General features: G+C 39.5%; 1 protein-coding gene across 3 annotated transcripts; it reads right to left on the reverse strand.

Annotated features, from left to right (window-relative positions):
• Window positions 1–270: 270 nt before the first annotated feature.
• LOC103472849 (polyhomeotic-like protein 1) lies at window positions 271–18562 on the reverse strand. Of its 3 annotated transcripts, none has more exons than XM_008422699.3 (15): window positions 18244–18562; window positions 16580–16704; window positions 14750–14866; window positions 14354–14422; window positions 13368–13496; window positions 13131–13295; window positions 12950–13031; window positions 11277–12247; window positions 10839–10974; window positions 9812–9984; window positions 9629–9719; window positions 8133–8220; window positions 5824–6061; window positions 3444–3651; window positions 271–2928 (listed from the first exon to the last, which is right to left on the reverse strand). In XM_008422699.3, the coding sequence occupies exons 2-15, from the start codon at window positions 16700–16702 to the stop codon at window positions 2777–2779; spliced, it is 2742 nt and encodes a 913-aa protein (XP_008420921.2). In that variant the 5' UTR covers window positions 16703–16704; window positions 18244–18562; the 3' UTR covers window positions 271–2776. The 3 variants fall into 3 exon arrangements, with proteins under 3 accessions (XP_008420921.2, XP_008420920.2, XP_008420919.2); XM_008422698.3 differs by having other exon boundaries at window positions 16580–16737; window positions 18244–18561; XM_008422697.3 differs by having other exon boundaries at window positions 5824–6043; window positions 16580–16737; window positions 18244–18559.
• Between the last annotated feature and the right edge of the window lie 194 nt (window positions 18563–18756).

Here is an 18756-nt window from a genome sequence, read left to right on the forward strand (position 1 = left end):
ATATTTATCTACAATAAGTAATAGATTTTGTAGAATTGTGAATGACATTGTACAATGTTTGCATTGCCGTTATGTCACTTGACTCACAAAAGTCGTAGAAAAGATGATAAAATAAAATTGATGCCCGTCCCAGGGAAATAAATGCCACACAAAATTCAAGACCTCCCTGCAGTTCAATATGGAAATATAAACTCTAAGCCAGTGGATGGAGAAGTGGAGCTATATTATAAAACAACTGTCTGGATAAAAATCAAGACTCCGAAATCAAAGTTCTACAACAGTTTCTTGATTATTTATTTGCATTATAGTATCAACCATTCCTCGTCAAACACACTCCTTCAAGATTTTGCAGTTTTTCTGATTATTGCAAATGAAAGATTTGCAGAATCTTCAGTAATTTAGGGATGAAAGGTGCTGCTTGTTTGGGCAAATGTAGATCAAATGAACAAATCTGCATGGATGCACCTAATAAAAACATTACACAGGAACTAACAGGCTCACGACACATTCAATGAGTCCTTTTAATCCAACTTTACATGTGGAAGGACCTGCAAATTTAAATACTTCAGAATCCTGGGAAAACTGAAAAAAAAAACACACATCAAGGATTATCCCTTCTTGAAAGAAAGCAGCCACAACCAGTCACAATAAAGCCAAAATTAGCTAGCTACAAAAAGGTAAATATTGGTGGTAAGTACACAATATATGACAAAGCTATGAGGAAGACAGAGAAGTTTCCTTGATCAAGGTAGCTACTATTTCAGTCACGCTTTGGGAAAAAGCAATGGACGTCATTGCTTGAAAGAAGAAGTTTTTAAAAATTACGATGTTCGTAGAAAAGAAGGAATGATATGAAAAGTCTTCGTCTAAATCTAGTAAGAAAGGCCACGATAGAACATGAGAAAACTTGGACATAAAAAAAGGCTCAAATTAAAAAGTCGAGCAAACAAATGTGCAATTAAATATAAAGGCAATTTTTTACACTTACTACAGTATAGCTTAAGGTTTTCTTATTCACACAGTCATTCAGTCTGATGTAATTGTTTGCTAGTCTGTGACAAATGTAGGTCCACATTTTCCATTTCCTCAAGACGGTTCACAACAACTCAGCTGAAAGATATCTTACCAGCTGGCATTTAGCCGTGTCTGCTGCTTATTTTTATTTCACATTTCAGACAGCATTTCCTACAAGCTTCTGTTACAGTTTAAATAATAATAATAATAATAAAACAGTAGGTCTCCTTAAATAAAGCTTAACGAGACAAGGTGTAAAATTCAGGTTTCCTGCATGTTTTTCATTTCAGACTTCAATGCTTTTACAAACTCAAGATTTTTCTGGACTTTTGAGTTAAAAAAAAAAACTAATTGGGTTTAATTTTCTGTATTAAGAAAAATAATCATGTACCAAAATTATGCTAAGGTTGGTTTCTGATCTAGAGGTGTGGCAAAGAGCAATCATCCTTTTTTTTCTCCTTTTTTTTTGGCAAGTTAAATCAACTGCAATTGATTTTTAACACTTTGTTTTGGTAAATCTGTACTGGTTTATCCTTCTGTAAATACAGCCTCCTTAAAGCAGAGTTTGTAAAGTTGAACTATCTGTTCTGTGGGAGGTTTCAATGTTCGGTTTGACGCCTTAACAAGACTCAGTGTTAGCAACACACAGGTCCACAGGGTCCAGATGCAAAAAATAATTGAAATATTCCTTTTGAATTTGTGTGTTATGTCAGCTAGTAACTCTAAACCAAACCAAAAACTAAGTTTGTCAACAAAAAAAAAAAAATCACTTTAAGGTGTAGAAATTCTAAGATTTAAAATATTTTAATTTAAATATAAATGAAGGTAAGTATTCACGGTTTAGAGATAAGAATTGCTATATCTTATGTCTTGAAACTCAAATATTTTTTCATATTGTGTTTTCTGGAAAATGATCAAAGCAAATTCCAACTTATTTTCTCAAATAAGTTGGAAATCAAAGAGTTGCTGCTGTCGTGTTTGTCTACTTTACATCATGTAAAATAAACTCCTAGGATGTTCAAGTCTTCTCTACATGTGATATACTCCCAGAACCGTGACCGTTTTGGGTTTCATTTGGAGTCTTATCTGGCATTTCAGCTTTTCGTACCCTGTTCTCTCTCTGTACCCTGTTAGCTAGAGGGAACCCATCAAAAAAGACCAGCATTTAAACATGATGATGGTCATTCCTACTGAGTAACAGCTCAGTATATAAACACTGATCCAAATAAACATTTTTCTGCACAAAAACCCGCAAGGAGCCATTTTAGAGTTCAGAGCTTCCTTCCAAATTAACAATAGCTGTCTCTGCAACCATTTTTCATTTCACAAATAAATCAACGTGATCTAGAAAAACTCAATTTCACAAATATATGAAATATGACAGCCCCACCTTTCAAAAAGAGGAGTTATTTTCCTACATGTTGGGGGAAAAAAATGTTTCAGCCATTTGTTTCTGAAGTGCAAAACAATAAGAAAATAAAATCTTCATTTATGTGTTGTATGGAGCGACTTTGGGCAGCAATCAGTACCGTCACCAAAAATCTTCATCCAGCACAGTTTTTAGATAAATTACCAAGCAGATATTCCTTTCAATCTTCGCAAATAGGAGAGAAATCCGACAGCAAGCTCCGATTCTGAAGCACTCAGTTCAAGTGGAGAGTCTGTTTTGAAACCTTAATGAACCTCATTGACATTCACCTGGAGGTCCTTCCTTCCCCCCTTCAACAGCTCCGCGTCTGATCCTGGTCCAGGATCTCGTCCGTTAGTCCCTCAGATTGTTGATGTGAGCACAGATCTTCAGGGCTGGACCCAGTTTGATGTTCATGGTGGACATGAGATGCTCCTCCTTCAGCAAGAGCAAAGCCTGTCCGTCAATTTCCTGCGACAAGAACTGGGAAGCGATCTCCTCGCAGCCTGAGAGCAACAGCAACACAAGCAAAGTAGGAAGGAAGGACAGAAAACTGCGTCTTAACAGAACTTATTCAAACTGTAGAAACACCAACACAGGAAAGTAAACCGCTTAACTACTTAATTTAACAGAAAACTGATTAAAACTGTTGTGAGATTAGTTTCTATTGTTTATCTGGAGTCACGGTGGTTTGGTTTCCTGACCTCTGGGGGAGCACGAGGGAACTATACATAAAAACGAGTTTGAATAAGAAGCAGTTTATGTTGTTACCTTATGCGTTAGCTAAATAAAAGAAGTACGGTTTTACACCGACCACTACCTCTCGTTTATCCCCTCATATCATGACAATTACCTTCCAGTTTGACACATTTAACCAGCCAACTCCAAATTTAGAAGCAACTGATATCAATTTTAAAAGTAGGCCACTATTAACTCAAATAACAAAGTTGATTCAATTTAACTGAAGTGGATGAGTAAAGAGAAAGCAAAAAGGTGGAAGACAGAAGTCGGATCTTCCAACCTTGTAGTGAAGAAATGAACTGCGACACTTCCTCCACTGTCCACTGGGTGGGGCTAGTAGGCAGGCAGTTGGGTGCTGAGCTCTCGGTTGCAGCCGGTGGAGGCGGCTGGTGGCAGGAAGCCGAAGAAGCAGGTGACAGAGACATGGCGTCTTCTTCATCCTCCTGTCCACTGGACTCCTCGTCTGAATGGCTGGACTCTGAGCGGCACTGTGGGTGGAAGAGGAGAGTGACTGGACAATTCATAATGTAGAAACTGTAGGATTATTGAACAAAATCTTAAATGAGATCCGCTAACAATTAGGGCTGTGTAATAATATCGATTTTGCGATATATATCGTTATTTTCTTTCCTAGGAAAAAAAAATCGATATTCGTCGGCAAGTGTCGTAACATCCAACTGTCACCTTGCTCACTCACTGCTTGCTTCGCCAGGAGAGTGATTAGGTCATCAGGCTTAGAGTGATTCCTTCAGATGTTAAGTGTTAAAAAGGTATCAAACTATTCAGAGCAGGTACTTGGTGCACTTTATTTACTTTACAAATGCATGTAAGCTACAGTTTGTACTGTTTCAATTAAAAGAAACATGTTTTCTCACCACTTCTTTGATTCATTTTGTCCAGCTGTCGACTTTGAGCCTGTGTCCAACCAGAGTCAGGTATTGTGTAGTTGGTGCTTTTAATCAGTTTTCAGTTAAATTAATTCAATCCAACTCTATAACAGTCACAAAATGTCACCAAAATCACTCTGTCCCTCTAAAATCTTTCAGAAAATTGCAAAAGTGTATGAAAATTGTATCGTTTGCTGAATATCGCAATATATATCAAATAGTGAGCAGAACATCGTGTATCGTAAGATTATTGCATCACTACAGCCCTACTAACAATTGGTGCCAAATTCAGCTACAAATTTTGTTGCAAACACGTTTGAAAGCCTCATGTTTCATTACAGAGCCAATGTTGACCTAAAATCAGCCTGATTTGTTTTTTATTCTACGTGCTTCCCAATTGGTTCCTACTGTTATTTATAGGAGACGCTACAAGTGAATCTAAAAAAAGTAAACCATTTCAATGTATGTGTTTAACCATCAGAATCATATACTCAAAAATTTTTGAATGTAATCTAAAGAATACAAAAACATACAACAGATTACATTTTTTAAAAAAAATGAAGATGAAGCTGGAAAAGTTGTGTGTGAAATATTAAGTACACTGCAATCGTTTATTAGCTTGAAAAAACACAGTTGGTAGCAAAATCGTACATGGTCATTTTCACAAATTAATCCTTCATGTTTTCCTTTAATTGCAAAGTGAACGACTTGCAACCTGCCACTTCACTGTGGCGTTTCTTTTACTATGAATGAAGAAAGAAATATTCATTGTGTTTGTTTTTCTATATATTCTTATGCAAAATCCACTTTTAATATCTAGAACTGGCTCATAAAAGTATCTAACTTCAGACTGTGCCACCTATCTTCTTTCATTTTTTATATTTATAGAAAAAGTTCACTTCATTCTAAACTAATCTCTTGTAACAGAGGAATAATTTTTGTTCTAAAATCTGAAAATAGAAATCCACGGGAAATATATTTTGGTTTAATTTTGTTAGCTTTCATAATAAAACATTGTATGTAGTACAAATTTAGAAAATTGTTGCAGCGTGGACAACAACTGATTGCCACTGCTGATGCCTTCCCATCCTGGCATTGGCTCAGCACAAACACGTACAAAACGGCTGCTTTTACAGAGGTTGCCACACCCATAATGAAACATTTGAATAACAGCACCATACTCACAGATCTAATCAGAATTTGTATGTCCTTCACTTTTTCACTGTTTTATTATTTAAACTTTCTTTGTCCTGTATCTGTATGTCACAAGTCCACAACAGCAGAACACCAATCACAATCTGGAGCAAATGTGGTTTTGGATGATTACCTGAAAATAGCAGTAAAGCTATAAAACCACTCTAACCAGATGAACACAGCCCATCTACCAGAAAATGTTGCACGAATAAAGACAAAAGTGGCACAATTTAAGAAAAGATGCATCTCTAAATACACTTTAAAGACGGTCTAATGTCAATAAAAGTAAAGGATTACAAAAACAACTGCAATTTGGTGGGTTTGTTGTGGCCACTAGATGGCACCAAACCTCAACCAACTCAAACTCTAAGTTCCTCCAGTGTCACATGTCAGATGGCACCAAATTCAGTTTGATGGTTCATTTCTCAAAAGTTTAATTGTTACAGAAACCACTTTGATTAAATTTACCCTTAAAATCATTTGTTATTCCATTTTGCATAGAAAGAACTGACAAAAACCTGCTTATTAATACCCATTTTTGATTATTTAATAAAGTTTTAGACAGAACTTTTCTCTCACCTTTGCAGGTACCGGTCTTCCTGCGATCTTTGCACTGGCTATTTCTGAGCTAGTCCTACGAGGAACCCTCCGCCTTGCAATCCCTCCTTCCTCATCCGAGTTAGAGAAGTGACCCTGGCCCTGGTCTTGGTCCTGGTCCCGGTCCGTGGCGTGGTCCTGATCCTGACGCTGGCTGTGACTGTGTCGCATCCCAAAGTTCTGCCTGAAGCTGACGTTGTACCTGGGGAACCAATACATACTGTATCGTAGACAAAGAGTGACATATACGGTACTGAAGCCGGGACGAGCAACACACAGTTTTTGTCTCTTTGGACCGTGTGTGGTATAGAAGTTATACACACGCATCGGGCAAGGAGACAAATGCAAAGCAGAAGCAAATTAATTTCAAACTCATATGCTGACAAAATACTGTTCCAAACAATGCAAAATATGCATTGTTTATATTGTGAAACATAATGTAATAAATACAATATAAAATTCACAAAATGATGCCAGTTCAATAGAAAGTCCAGAAGACAAACATTTCCAAGCCAGATAGGAATTGCAACATGAATGAAGTTGGGCTGTAGCAATATTTAAACATAAAAAACTAATTTAAGAAGCACAGAAAACACACATGCTGTGAACATACAGCTGAAGCCACATGATAATTCATGTGATTCCTCTGTGGATTCATGCTGATGATGATTAATCTCTACGTTATGTAAGGCATGTTGCTAGAAAAAGTACACCCCTTGAACTTTTCCACAATTTTTCAACTTTTTTAACTTACATTTTTGTATATTTTCACCAGGCTTTTATGCGATAGACCAACACAAACAAGTGCATAATATGTGAGGTGAAAGAGAAGTTACATACATGGTTTTCCAACAACTTTTGCAAATAAAATTCTGAAAAATGTTGCATGTGTTTGTGCTTTGTAGAACTTTTTTTGGAATTTTGGATCATTTTCTTTCTTTTCTTGGATCATGAGTTAGATATAATGGACAGCATGCATCAAAATGATGCTTGAAGTCTTGCCTCAGGTTATTGAGGCAAGACTTTAGATTTGACTAGGCCAATCTAAATCATGAATATGCTCTAAACCAGCCTATTGTAGCCCTGGTTGCATGTGCAAGTTTTTTACCCTGCTAACAATTAAATCTACATCTTGGCCTCAACTCTATTGCAAGAATTTATTTTTTTTATTTTTTATTTTTTTCCAGAATGAACATGTATTTAGCTCCGTCAATCATTACATCATCTGCTATTAAGTTCCCTGTCCCCACAACTTGATGCTGCCACCACCATGATTCTGGGTAGCGAAGTGCCAGTTTCAACAGAGTATTTTGATAGTAGGCCGAAATGTTTAATTTTGATATCACCGGACCAGAATGTATTTATCGTGTTACCTGCATGGCCTGCTGCCACACAGCAAACCAGATTCCCCTCGTCTTTAATGAACAAGAGTCACTTTTTTTTCTCTGTTTTCCTTAGTCTTCATGATGTTTGTTCTGTAATAATGTTCACTGATAAACCTCGTATTTATTGAGTTTGCTATGATTTTTGTTTGCTTGAGGCCCACATGCGGCTCAGAACAGTTTTCCAAATGGCCCAGATCATGGTTTAGCTAGAAAAACAACAGAAAAATCCATGCATTTTGATAACCTTTAAAATATCTTATAAAAATGAAAATTCCTACAATAGTAAGGAGCATGAACGCACCGGGTTTATGATTCTGTGGCATCATAAACCCTCAACGCAGTGCATTGCTTTGTGTCTTGAAGAGTAATTAGTTTGATTCAAACAACATGTCTTCATGAAGACTAATCAGGATTAAACTAAATTTAATCCTGATTAAGGTGACAAATATTATTATGCCATCACATCCAAATGCCCGTCCGCGGTGCTTAATTTGCAATGAGTGTGTGGTGCAGTGTTTTGCAAAGTCTGGCCAATTCCTAAGTTAGAAAATCTGACTCATTTTAGCATCCAATTGAGTTTCTCTGGTCAATAAGATAAAACCTCAACAGAACACATTGATGTTTCTGGTTGTAACATGAGTGCAAAAGTTCAAGGGGATAAACACTTTTAAAATGCAATGAGTGAATACAAAAAATAATCAATGTATTTTGCTGCAATTTAAATTAATTTGCTTAAATTCTAGAGACATTGATATATCGATGGTAAAAATAGCTGAAAGGATTCAGAGAACCATGAAATATGAGTGGCTACAGCAGCTTGAAATGAAGTGAGTTTATAAGATGATGCTCATCATCTTATGTCTACTGTATATATATTGTGTCACATGTTTCATGCATGTAAAGTACCTCTTGGCGCAAGACATGGAGCAGAACCTTTTGGTGCCTCTGAACTGGTTGGCAGGAGCAAAGTTTTTGCAGTACTCACACTTCAGCACTGAGGTTTCAAAAGAGAAGACAGAAGTTACTTAAAATAGCTACCAAACTTTCATAAATATGTGACAATATGAATTAAAGAGACTCATTCTTTCAAGGTTTTGTTCCTAATGTACATAATCACAGGGTTGAGAGAAGGCAAGGGTTATACTTTGCTGAGATTGTTTTTTTCTTCCATTCTCAGCTCTCTTGCAATTAAACTCAGAAGTGGAAATTCCCAGTTTGGAAGCTGTAATTAAAACTGTGTTGTTATAACGCAGTCGCAAAGTCAAACAGGGTCCAAACTGTAGAACAATGTAAGATGGACTAAGGGTGTGAGAGCAGAATAGGCCAATTTTCAGCTTGATTTCTGTTGACTGTCTGGTTGTAAACACAAAAGCAGCAAGCTAGAAAGCTAGTTAGCAGTAGCCTCAACCAATCACTCACAGAAGATATCGGCGTGTGGCTAAAACTTTTGCCTGACAAAAAAAGTCCCACTAGAAAAATAAACTACATAGAATATGCAAGATAAAGTAGTCCTGCCACCAAAAAAATTAAAACCTGTGATTATGTACTTACTTTTTTTTTTTTTTCAAATGAATTTAAGACTTTTTAACGATGCGGAGACATCCTGTGAATATGCGATAAATACTGTATTTTTCGGACTATAGAGAGCACCTTACTATAAGCCGCACCTTAAAAGTTTTTTTTTTTGTTTTTTACACAGGAAGCGTACACATATAAGCCGCACCTGGCTATAAGCCGCTGGTATCTCCGCCGCTCTCGGTTTTTCACAAGGATTCGTTCACGCCGAGCTTACGCACAGCAGCTCCATTTCCCTCCTGTGCTACAAGATCGGTAGCCCTCAACTTAAAAGCTAATGATGAGGGGATATGAGTTTTAAAACATTTCTCCGTGGTGCCTGCTGCTAGCATGTGCTTGTTCTAAATGAAAATTAGCACTTTCTTCTTTGATTTCCAATTTGGACTTCCAATGATTCACTTCCTGCTAAAGAGCCCCCTGGTGGTGGAAGAGAAATCCACAGAAAAGCCGCATGGTTCAAAATGTGGGAAAAAAGAGTAATGGCTTATAGTCCGAAAAATAAGTTCCCCAAAGTCATGACAACAACAACAATCAATCTGGGCAATGATGCTGAGTAAAAATGATCTTCAGGATCAGTGATATTTGAGAAAAAAATTAAGGGGAAGGTCTGAGTTGCAAAAGGGAAATTATTTTCTACTACATGTTGAAACATCTGCAGAGTTCAGTAAAGTTGCTCTGCTTTAGCTTTCTGAGCTTTCAAATCCAGTCTCTCAACAGGCTAAATTCAGACGCCTCTTGGAAATCTCAGCCAAGATAAGGATTTACTTTCTTGAGGAATACACAAATTGACTAAGGAAGTAGTGATTTTAAGTCAGCTCAGGTGATACCTGTTGCCGTAGTGACCGTTTCTGATTGGTTAGTGTCTGGACTATCGTCCGTTAGATCCTCTCCAGCCGAGTCCTTCGCTGGACCACAAATCTGTCGGTGAAGAAGCAAAACAAGAATCGGTAATAACACAGGGCTGCGCACATGGGAAGGAATTAATGAATCAAAAAATGTATTGTACACACTGGGAACGGTTCTGCTCCCTCCTGGATGACGAAGCCTTCGATTAGATGAGTGAGAACTTGAGGTTTAACTACAGCCTGAGGCGGGGACGCCCGTTCCCCCTGACTGCAAGCCCCCCGAGACACGGACAGGATCGGGGTGGGAGAGGAGGAGGCGGGAGGAGGAGAAGCAGAACCTGCAGAGGTAGAGAAGGAGTAAAGATTTTTCCACTACCTGTTCAGGATGATTTAAAGAAGCAGGTGTTTGTGAAGGAGGTGTGGACCAATATTTATCATTACAGCAAAAAAAAAAGAAAAAAAAAAGAAAGTCACCGAATGAACTGTGATTTACTTTGCTAATGTTTGCAACCCCCAAATCCAAATGTGGTTGGAATTGTAATTTTTGCTGTTTGAAATACTTATTTGCCTTTTGTTTCATGAGAGCAACGATAACTACATTTAGGCCAAATGTATTTATTTATTTTTGTTAATCCTTCTTGTAGATTTTGATTTAAAAAATGCTGTAATTAATTTACTGTAATCAAGAAGTTTGTTAGAGATAGGAAATGAGACTGCTTTTCTCAAAAGGCAGTAAGGAAAGTAAAAAGTGTATAAATTAAAATATATATTTAGCTGTTTTTATTTTTAAAAAAGGCAAGACAAAAGATATTTAGTGATTAGTCTTCCAAATCAGTGGAAAATCTTTACTGGTACTAAAAACCCTTCTTGTAATTGCTAACTAGTTTATTGCATGTTTCCACTGGTATTTTGTTATTTTATGGATCATTTACTGTTGGGGATGAGGTCTGAATTTTTGAGTTTTTCAGATCCTCCATGAGAAGCAATTTGAGGAAACACGTCAACAGAATGAAAAGACCACAATGAGGCATAAATCTGCCAGCATTGATAACTTTGGGCAAAATACTTGACGCAGTTGCATCACACAACGTCATGCAACCAGTGAGCTACAGCAGCCTAGTTCATGATAGGAGAGTTTTATTGTTTTGGCAATAAAAAAATGTTATGCTCCCCTTGTTTACTGTGAAGTTACCTGCACTGATAGGGTTGCCTGGGGGTGCAGAGCTGTGGTCTCTGACTGGCTGGAGCCGTGGAGGAGATGGACCGTCTTCATCATTTGCTGAACCAGAGTCTGATTTTCTTTTTAGGGAGACGTTCACCTGCTTTCCCTTAAAACAAAACAAGCAGAATGAAAAGATGAAAGCTGGGAACAAGATTTCAGATTTTTCAAAATGCGAGGAATTATTTCAATTGGAAACAAAAAAGGCACCACAATCTGAAAAAGACTTCATGAACGCGATTACCCAGGAAATGATGCAAGATGCAAACTACTAAAGATTAATGACTAATATGTCATTTTGAAGCAATGGGGAGGAGCTGTAACAGCTGTAAACATTATATAGAGCACAGCATGGTGCTGATCACCATCATCTGTCCCGATATAACTGGCAAAAGACAGTAACCATCTGACCTGTGGAGTCTGGCCGCCTGATGAGTCTCCATTGGTCGTCGCCCCAGCTCTTCTCTGCTCGTCAGTCACCTGTGGGAGGGAGTGTGTGGAGCGGATCTGCGATGGGGGAGGAGCTGTAACGGTTGGTGACTGAGAGGAGGCGGAGCTCTGAGATGCAGGTCCATTCTGACTCTGTGCAGAGCTTTGATTGGTCTGGGGATGAACTTGAGGGGCCTGGGTTGGTGGAGCAGCCTCCTGGGGAGTCTGGAGAGTCTTAAGCCCCACCCCTCTGCCCACAACCCCGGCTTCCCTGGAGGCGATGGAGGCCACCATGGTGAGCAGGCTGGACGAGCTGCTGAGCACAGCCGCTCCTTCCTGGCTGCAGCTGCCACGGGCCAGGGCCAAGGCCTGGGTGCCCCCCAGCGTGCTCTGCCTCGCCCCCACGATTTGGACCGGGATGTGAGGAGGCTGGGACGAATGGTTGGAGCTGCTAGCAGGTGGTGGGGCAGGCAAGATGGGAGGGGGGTTTCTGGATGGAAGCTGAAGGGGAACGCGGAGACCCTGAAAAGTCTTCGGTTGGATGGGAATGGGTCCGTTAGAGTGGCCCGATTTCTCTGTGCCGAGTGCCGTTTTCTGCAAAGGCTGCACTACCAGAGTCTGAGCGTTGACCGCAGGTTTGATGGTCGCCGTGCCAACCGGGTAGCCATGGGCCTGTGATGTGGCGTTGGACGTCAGGACCAGTGCGTGTGCCGCTGTATGAGCTGTGGTCCCTGTGGTCAGTGTTCGAGTTCCATGAAGCAGGAGCTGGGAGAGAGGGATGGAGGAGGTGGAGGAGGAGGAAGAGGAGGAGGCACCGGACGAAGAGATGGGGTGTGCTTTAAGGTTCGTAGGCTGAGGGTAGGTAGGGATCTTGATGTGAGGCGGCTGTGGGTTGGGTTTAGTTGGGGACTGGGGGGTTGATGGGTGGGACGGCTGGATCAGCGAGTAGGAAGCTGAACAAAGAAAAAAAAAATTAATACGGGTCACAATCAAACAGAACATCTGCAGTCTAATAGAGGACGCTGGAGGAAAATATAAAACCCTCTGTCAAAATAAAAGCTGAAACCAAACTAGACCCTGCCACACGACAAAGACCATAAATACAGCAGTAATTCCACTGAGGACTGGTTGAAATAAAAGGTCCTGGACACAATAAAAGCCCAGAACTTTAGCCTTTTCTGATAATGTAAATGGGATGTACATGCAAGAAATATCTCTAATATATCACAGCTGAAAGTGAGGAATGAGGCAATTTTTCCTCAGACCGATGTTAGAGGCTGGTAAAAAGCCTCTTACTGAACTTATTTCCACCAGGTGAGAAGACTAGCTGTGATGGGTAGGGTGTTCTAACTTTTTCCAAGGCTAGAAAATACAAGTCAGTTCAAATTGTTAATTTAATTATTATAAGACAGCTATTTTCATTGTTAGCGTGGAACTAAATAACTTATTTGTCACTTTGCAGAGACAAATAAGACAAAATATGAAACAAGTATAATAGACATCAAAATGAAAACCTTTATAAATCAAACCTGTCAGCTCTAGACAGAAGGAATGGAGTCCCACATTTTTAATTACCATAAAAGCATCTGCTGTAAAATAATCACAAGGGGAAACTAAGAAATGAGGTGAGTCAAAACCATTTTCTTTCTCCCCACCTGAGTCAGTTCTGTCTGGAGCTTCGGTTTTAACACCCACACCTTTGGGACTCGTCACACCTCTGATGGCAAGGTTCTGCGCCTACAGAGGCACAGGAAACGTTTCAGTGACATTAGCACTTCTGTGACACAGCCTGACAAAACCGCAACTTGAAACCGTCGGGTCAGTTACTCCGCAAACCTGGTCATTATCCGACTGGCCGCTGGAAGAGGAGGAGGCTGGAGTTACTTCCTGCTGCTGCTGACTCTGAGGCTGCTGGGCGACGGTCGCCACAGCAGCGGTCGCCGTGCTACCGGGCATGAAGATGAGCTGCGGGGACATGGGGGGTCTCAGGGAGCGGTTGACCTGCAGGACAAATGGCAAGTCATGGCTGACACTGATATGATCAGAGAATACGGCTGTCTGAGGGAGACTCACCCTCAGGTACATTTGTCCCTGACCGCCTGTCGCTCCGCTGAGCAGCACGGACTGACTGATGGTGGACGTCGCTGAGGCACCTAAAGGACGGCTGCTGGCTGTGGAACCTGCTCCAGATGTTACACTGGCCTGAAGAGCAACAATGTGAGACTTTAATATGTGGAAATCGTTCTTTTCCTAATGAATTTTCTTGAAGTTTTTTCTCTGTTTGGAGAATGTTTGATGGCTCTGGCTAGAATCAAACCGCATCATCTTGACTGAATTAAGAACTGAACTGGATCTGAATTAGGACAGTTTATTTTAAATGTAACCTCACCAAGTAATTAATAATCAAGATGGGTTATTACACATATAATTTATCTGTGCTGGGAGGTTATTTATCTAACCAGAAAGTGTGCTCTGGATCAATGATAGGTCATGCTTTTGAATCAGTCTAGAAATCTAGGTTTTGAAATTATTTCACGCCTTGCTTGACAAGACCAACATAAATATCAGAAATCTGGATATCTGTAAACCATTAGACCTCTCATTAATACCTGGGAGCCTGTAAGAATCATAGGAGTTTTCTGGATTAATGTTTTTTTATTTACCTGTTGTTGTTTTTTCGCCCTTTCACCAATTTATTTTAATGCAGCTTTGGTTGTTTTGCATCTGACTTTTTTCAACTAAGATTGGAAGTGTTCCCCATCATCTACTCATGATCTGCTGTGAGGTTTTTACGTTTTTCCATAAAATAGTTTCATTCGACAAGTTCACGTCTCTTTTTGAAGAGAAAATTCTAACCTAGTACAGTTTTCAGGGAAATATCAAAGACTTGGAAATAATCAATTTATTAAAATTAGGACTTGGAACTGGCCCAAAAGAGCTGAGATCAGTGTATCTTTAGCTAATTAATGTCCATAAAAATGAGGTTTTGTCATAAAAATTTTTTTTTTATATTATTCCTTTTTTTTTGCTTTAAGCTAGCAACAAAAAACAAAGCGTACTACTGTAGTGCTGCTGGTCTGAGAAGAGCTGCTGGACGGACTGGACTGACGACTGGCAGCCAGAGTTGCCTGTAGGAGACGAGACAAAGAGCAGAAAAACAAGAAGAAGAAGAGAAAATGTTTGAGGTTTTGCTTGAATCCAAACAAACGTGGTTGCAGAGGCCGTCGTGTGGTTGACGACGGACGTGGCTCAGTGTTTCTGGTCGTACGTCTGCCAATATAACACAGCATCTGTCCAGGACACTGCCTGCATTTTAAACTTCTGTCACTGGATTGTATTACTGCACCCTGCCTTATTTTGCAATCCATTTTTTATTCATGCATGGTTTGATCAATTTAAAACAAATCTTTGCAATAAACAGAGTGGGATTTTGTAATGAGCTTCATCATATTTACCTTGACTTGTTGCACAGCGGCCAGATTCTGCAACTGAGCACTGTTGATTTGTTGCTGCAGCATCAATTGCTGAAAGTACTGAGCTGCATTAGGCTGTCTCTGCAATGCCTGCAGGGCCTAGAGGTAATGGCAGAAATATTAAAATTGAGAATTATGACAAGCAGTTTCAGGGAGAGACCAGAGAACAGCAGATATAAAGGAGAAAAGAGTAGAAGCAACTAAAGTGATTTAGGTGGAGGTCTGTTAGAAGGAAACTAATCTAAAACGAGGCTGTCCAAGGAAAGGAAGAAAGAGGTTAGATGAGAGAAGAAAACTACACAGTGAGATCAACAAGACCAGGAGGGAGAGATGCTGCTGCAGCTTCCTGCCAGCTGCCTGATGTATGAGCTGAGCCTCATACAGTAATAAGTTGAGAGGATGAATGCGAGCGCGGCGGCTTGGATTAGTATGTGCAGGGTGACAAAGACAGATGGCGGTGGAGGGTGACAAAGGCCCGAGAAAATAACACCCAGCCTCCTCCAAGTCTCACTCTCTTTCCTTACCTACTCGATTCTCTCACTAATTATCAGCGTAAGACATAAATTAGAAAGATTACCACCCAAAGACACGATTTGGGAAAACAAATGCATACAATTACCTTTTTTTTCTTTTACAAAGAACATTCATGGCCCTCCTTTTAGAGTTAAATAACCAGAGTTCCTCCACAGTTTCAATTTCACATTTCATACTTATCCAGACTCACTTTTCTGTATATTTATGGCTATTTTTATAAGCATAAATATAAAAGCTTTTTAAAAGGCTTTTAAATTCAGGCAGCAAACGCACATAATGAAATCAGGTCAGAAAGGAAGTAAGGAAAGGAAGATAAAAGGAAGAAAAGAAAGAAAGGTGGAAGAAACAGGAAAGTAAGACTAGAAATATGTCAGGAAGAACAGAAAGAAGAAAAAAATATGTAAAAAAAGAAAGGAAAGAATGGCAGAAGAAAAAAAGAAGGAAAATATTTAAAAAAAAACAACAAAGGGGAAATTTTAAAGAAATAAAAATGGTGGAAAATAAGCAAGACAATAAAAAAATGACCAAAATCAGAATAAAGTCTGGAGTTGATTTAAAAAAAAAAAATCATACTTGTCTTTCTTTTTTTCTCCGTACGTATTTGGATTTGGAAAAACCCAACAAAATCTGATTCTGTACTGATTTAATCTGCATATTAACAGTGAATAAAAAAGTATTTTTTGCCACCAGAAATCAAAAAGAACAACAACAAAACACCAGTCACTTTAAGTTATTTTAGGCTTACTACATGTTATATCTAACAGATTTCTGGAGTCAAGATAATGTAATTAAATGTACTATGTGTAATCCTCTGGCATGCAGAGTTGTTTTTGTCCAACATGAGCCTGACCATCCTACCTTGGTCACTTAGGTGAAACTTTACCCAATAAAAAAAACGTGGGACATGAAACACTGCAAGAGAGGAAAAATTTCTGCTCTTTGCCATGGCAACACAAGTGGTTGTAACCTGCATGTGTAAAACGGATCCAACTGCTTCACTCACAGTTCTGACAATGAGAAGGCAAAAATCTTTCACCATTAAATATAAAACCTAAAGGAAGGCGATAAACTCTGTAAACAGACAGAACCTTTAGAACAGTCAGGATTTGAATTCAGTTCTTTAGTTTGGCTTTGTGACTAAACTTGGGCTTGGCTCGTCAGATTGTTTCTAAATGTCTGTGTCAACTTTGAAGTCGACTTTGTGGCCTTAAATTGCTACAATAAAAACAGCTATTGAGGTAAGCCGATGGCGTATTACTCACACAAACTGAGACCTACCTGAACCGCCTGCCTTTCATACGCAGACATGGAATTCATTGGTGAGGGGCGGGAGCTCGCCCCAGACGCTGCGCTCCCATTGGTTGAGGCTCCCTGCTGGCTCTGCTCTCCGTCCGCCTCCATGGCTGCAGATGAGCACAGGAGACTATTGAGACAACCTTAAGTAAAACACAGAAGAAGAAAAACAAAACAAAACTGAATTTCCTCCTTATAAGACTAAGACAAAAAAAAAAAACCTTGTCTCACCTCAGGACAAATATCACCCCTCTGTGTTGTCACACTGTTGGCTATTAACTATTAGTGAATGTGCTCTGTTAACAAACTCATATCATTTTGCAGAAATACTTGATGGATAAGGCTTTTAATGTGCTATTAATCTTTAGGGGATATTAGAAAATCAAACAATGGCAAAATAACATAAAATACTGCAATGATGTTGTCAGTTGTGATTGGTTAATATTTTCCTCACTGGTTTTTTGTTCATTTGTCATCATGATGCTTCAACTCTCTCAGTGACCTTTAACCTCTGGGTACTGTCATCTGCGTCCAGTGGGGGCAACCACTGGGTTGAGACTCCATCCAGCAGATTGAACATATTATTGGAATGCAAAACATGAATTTCTGACAGGAAACACATATCTTATTTCAACCAGTCCTTTCATGACATTGTAAGGATGATATTTATAGGTCCAATTTCTGAGAAATGCATTCATCAGTGATCAAAATCAGCCAATTTCCCATTGATCAGCTCTCATCAACCAAAAGGTCAAATTCTGAAAATCTGTTTTTCTTTTTTTTTTTCTGTGCATTAAATGCATTAAAGTTGAAAAACTAACACAACTCACTGATTTGTAGAACGAAAACAAACCGAATATAATGAGTCTTGTAATCTCTTAATTTTTTATTGGATTACCTCCCCCAGGAGACTTCACTGCAGTTTTTTTTTGTTATGGTCCATGTTTCACAACATTTAAATGGTAAAGAATACAAAGTTTACACTAATGAGTTTGTATGTACTGTAGTTCCTGGGAAGAAAAGCTGAATCTTTTTCAGCTTTTAGTTCAGACTTAAAAGAGGAACAGTTACTATCAGCCGGTGAAAATCTGATCGATGCATCTCTGATTTATTCTCAGCATCTCAGTAGCAGATGTAATGAATGATGTACAGTTGTAATGCTGTTGCTCTCTTGAATTTTGCAGTTTCAAAACATAAGCTAAACTGATGCACTTACCTACAAACCCAAAGCTTTCAAATTTGGACTAAATCCGATTTTAAAAAATGCATTTTATCTAAAAATAGATATTTTTTTCCTTTTAACTATGCATCACCTTGCAGGTGAGCTGGATATCCTGTAGGACCCATTTAAATCAGGTGTCCCCAACCCATTTTCTTATTGCATGATCATAATCACTCTCCCACATCCTCTAAATATTCCTTCCGCACACCATTCAGTCTGCAGCCTCAACAAACCCATAAAACCTCCTTTCGCTGCAGCAATCAGCTGGGGAGCAAACACAGAGCTAACGCTTGCTAGCTGCCCCCCATGCTTCAGACCAGTTGATACCAGATCCGCTGGAGGCTACTCCAGCTAGTATCCCGCTAGCCGCCGCCGCCGCCGCCGCTGCTGTCTGGCTCGTTAACGGGGCAGCTCGGTCCGTCCTTACCGTCGCCGCTCCGGCTCCTGCTCCTGCTCCGGCTCCCCGCAGCGGACTCAGCGGCCTCCCGGGCGGTGGGTATGCACGGTGCCCGGTGGTGCTGCCTCTTTTTTCCCCTTGCTCTTCTTTTGCAGGACAACAGCAGTAGCAGGAGCAGCAGCAGCAGCACAGATTTCCCTGCTCTGCATAAATTTGCAGCTGATTGTGCGGTGTTGTTTAGATGGAAACGCCTCCTTCTTTCCCGATGCTCTGCCTTTTCCGGCGCGACGGGATGACGGAGATTAACGAGGGGAGAACACCTTAGACACAGGTCGACTTTGGCATCAACTTTGATCTTTTTAAAAATTGCATGTATATAAATAAATGAGGAAAAAACAATCGGGCATTTTCATTGTATTACTTACTATAACATTTGCTTGTTACTTTGCACAGACAACGAACATAAATTAAAGTGCAAGTTAGAAATTTTAGTTTGGTATTTTGATATGCAAAATTGCGTATTTTTTCAACGTCATTATTGCA

This window comes from Poecilia reticulata, chromosome 11, assembly GCF_904066995.2.
Source record: "Poecilia reticulata chromosome 11, P_reticulata-male-v2, whole genome shotgun sequence".
Classification (NCBI taxonomy): domain Eukaryota; kingdom Metazoa; phylum Chordata; class Actinopteri; order Cyprinodontiformes; family Poeciliidae; genus Poecilia; species Poecilia reticulata.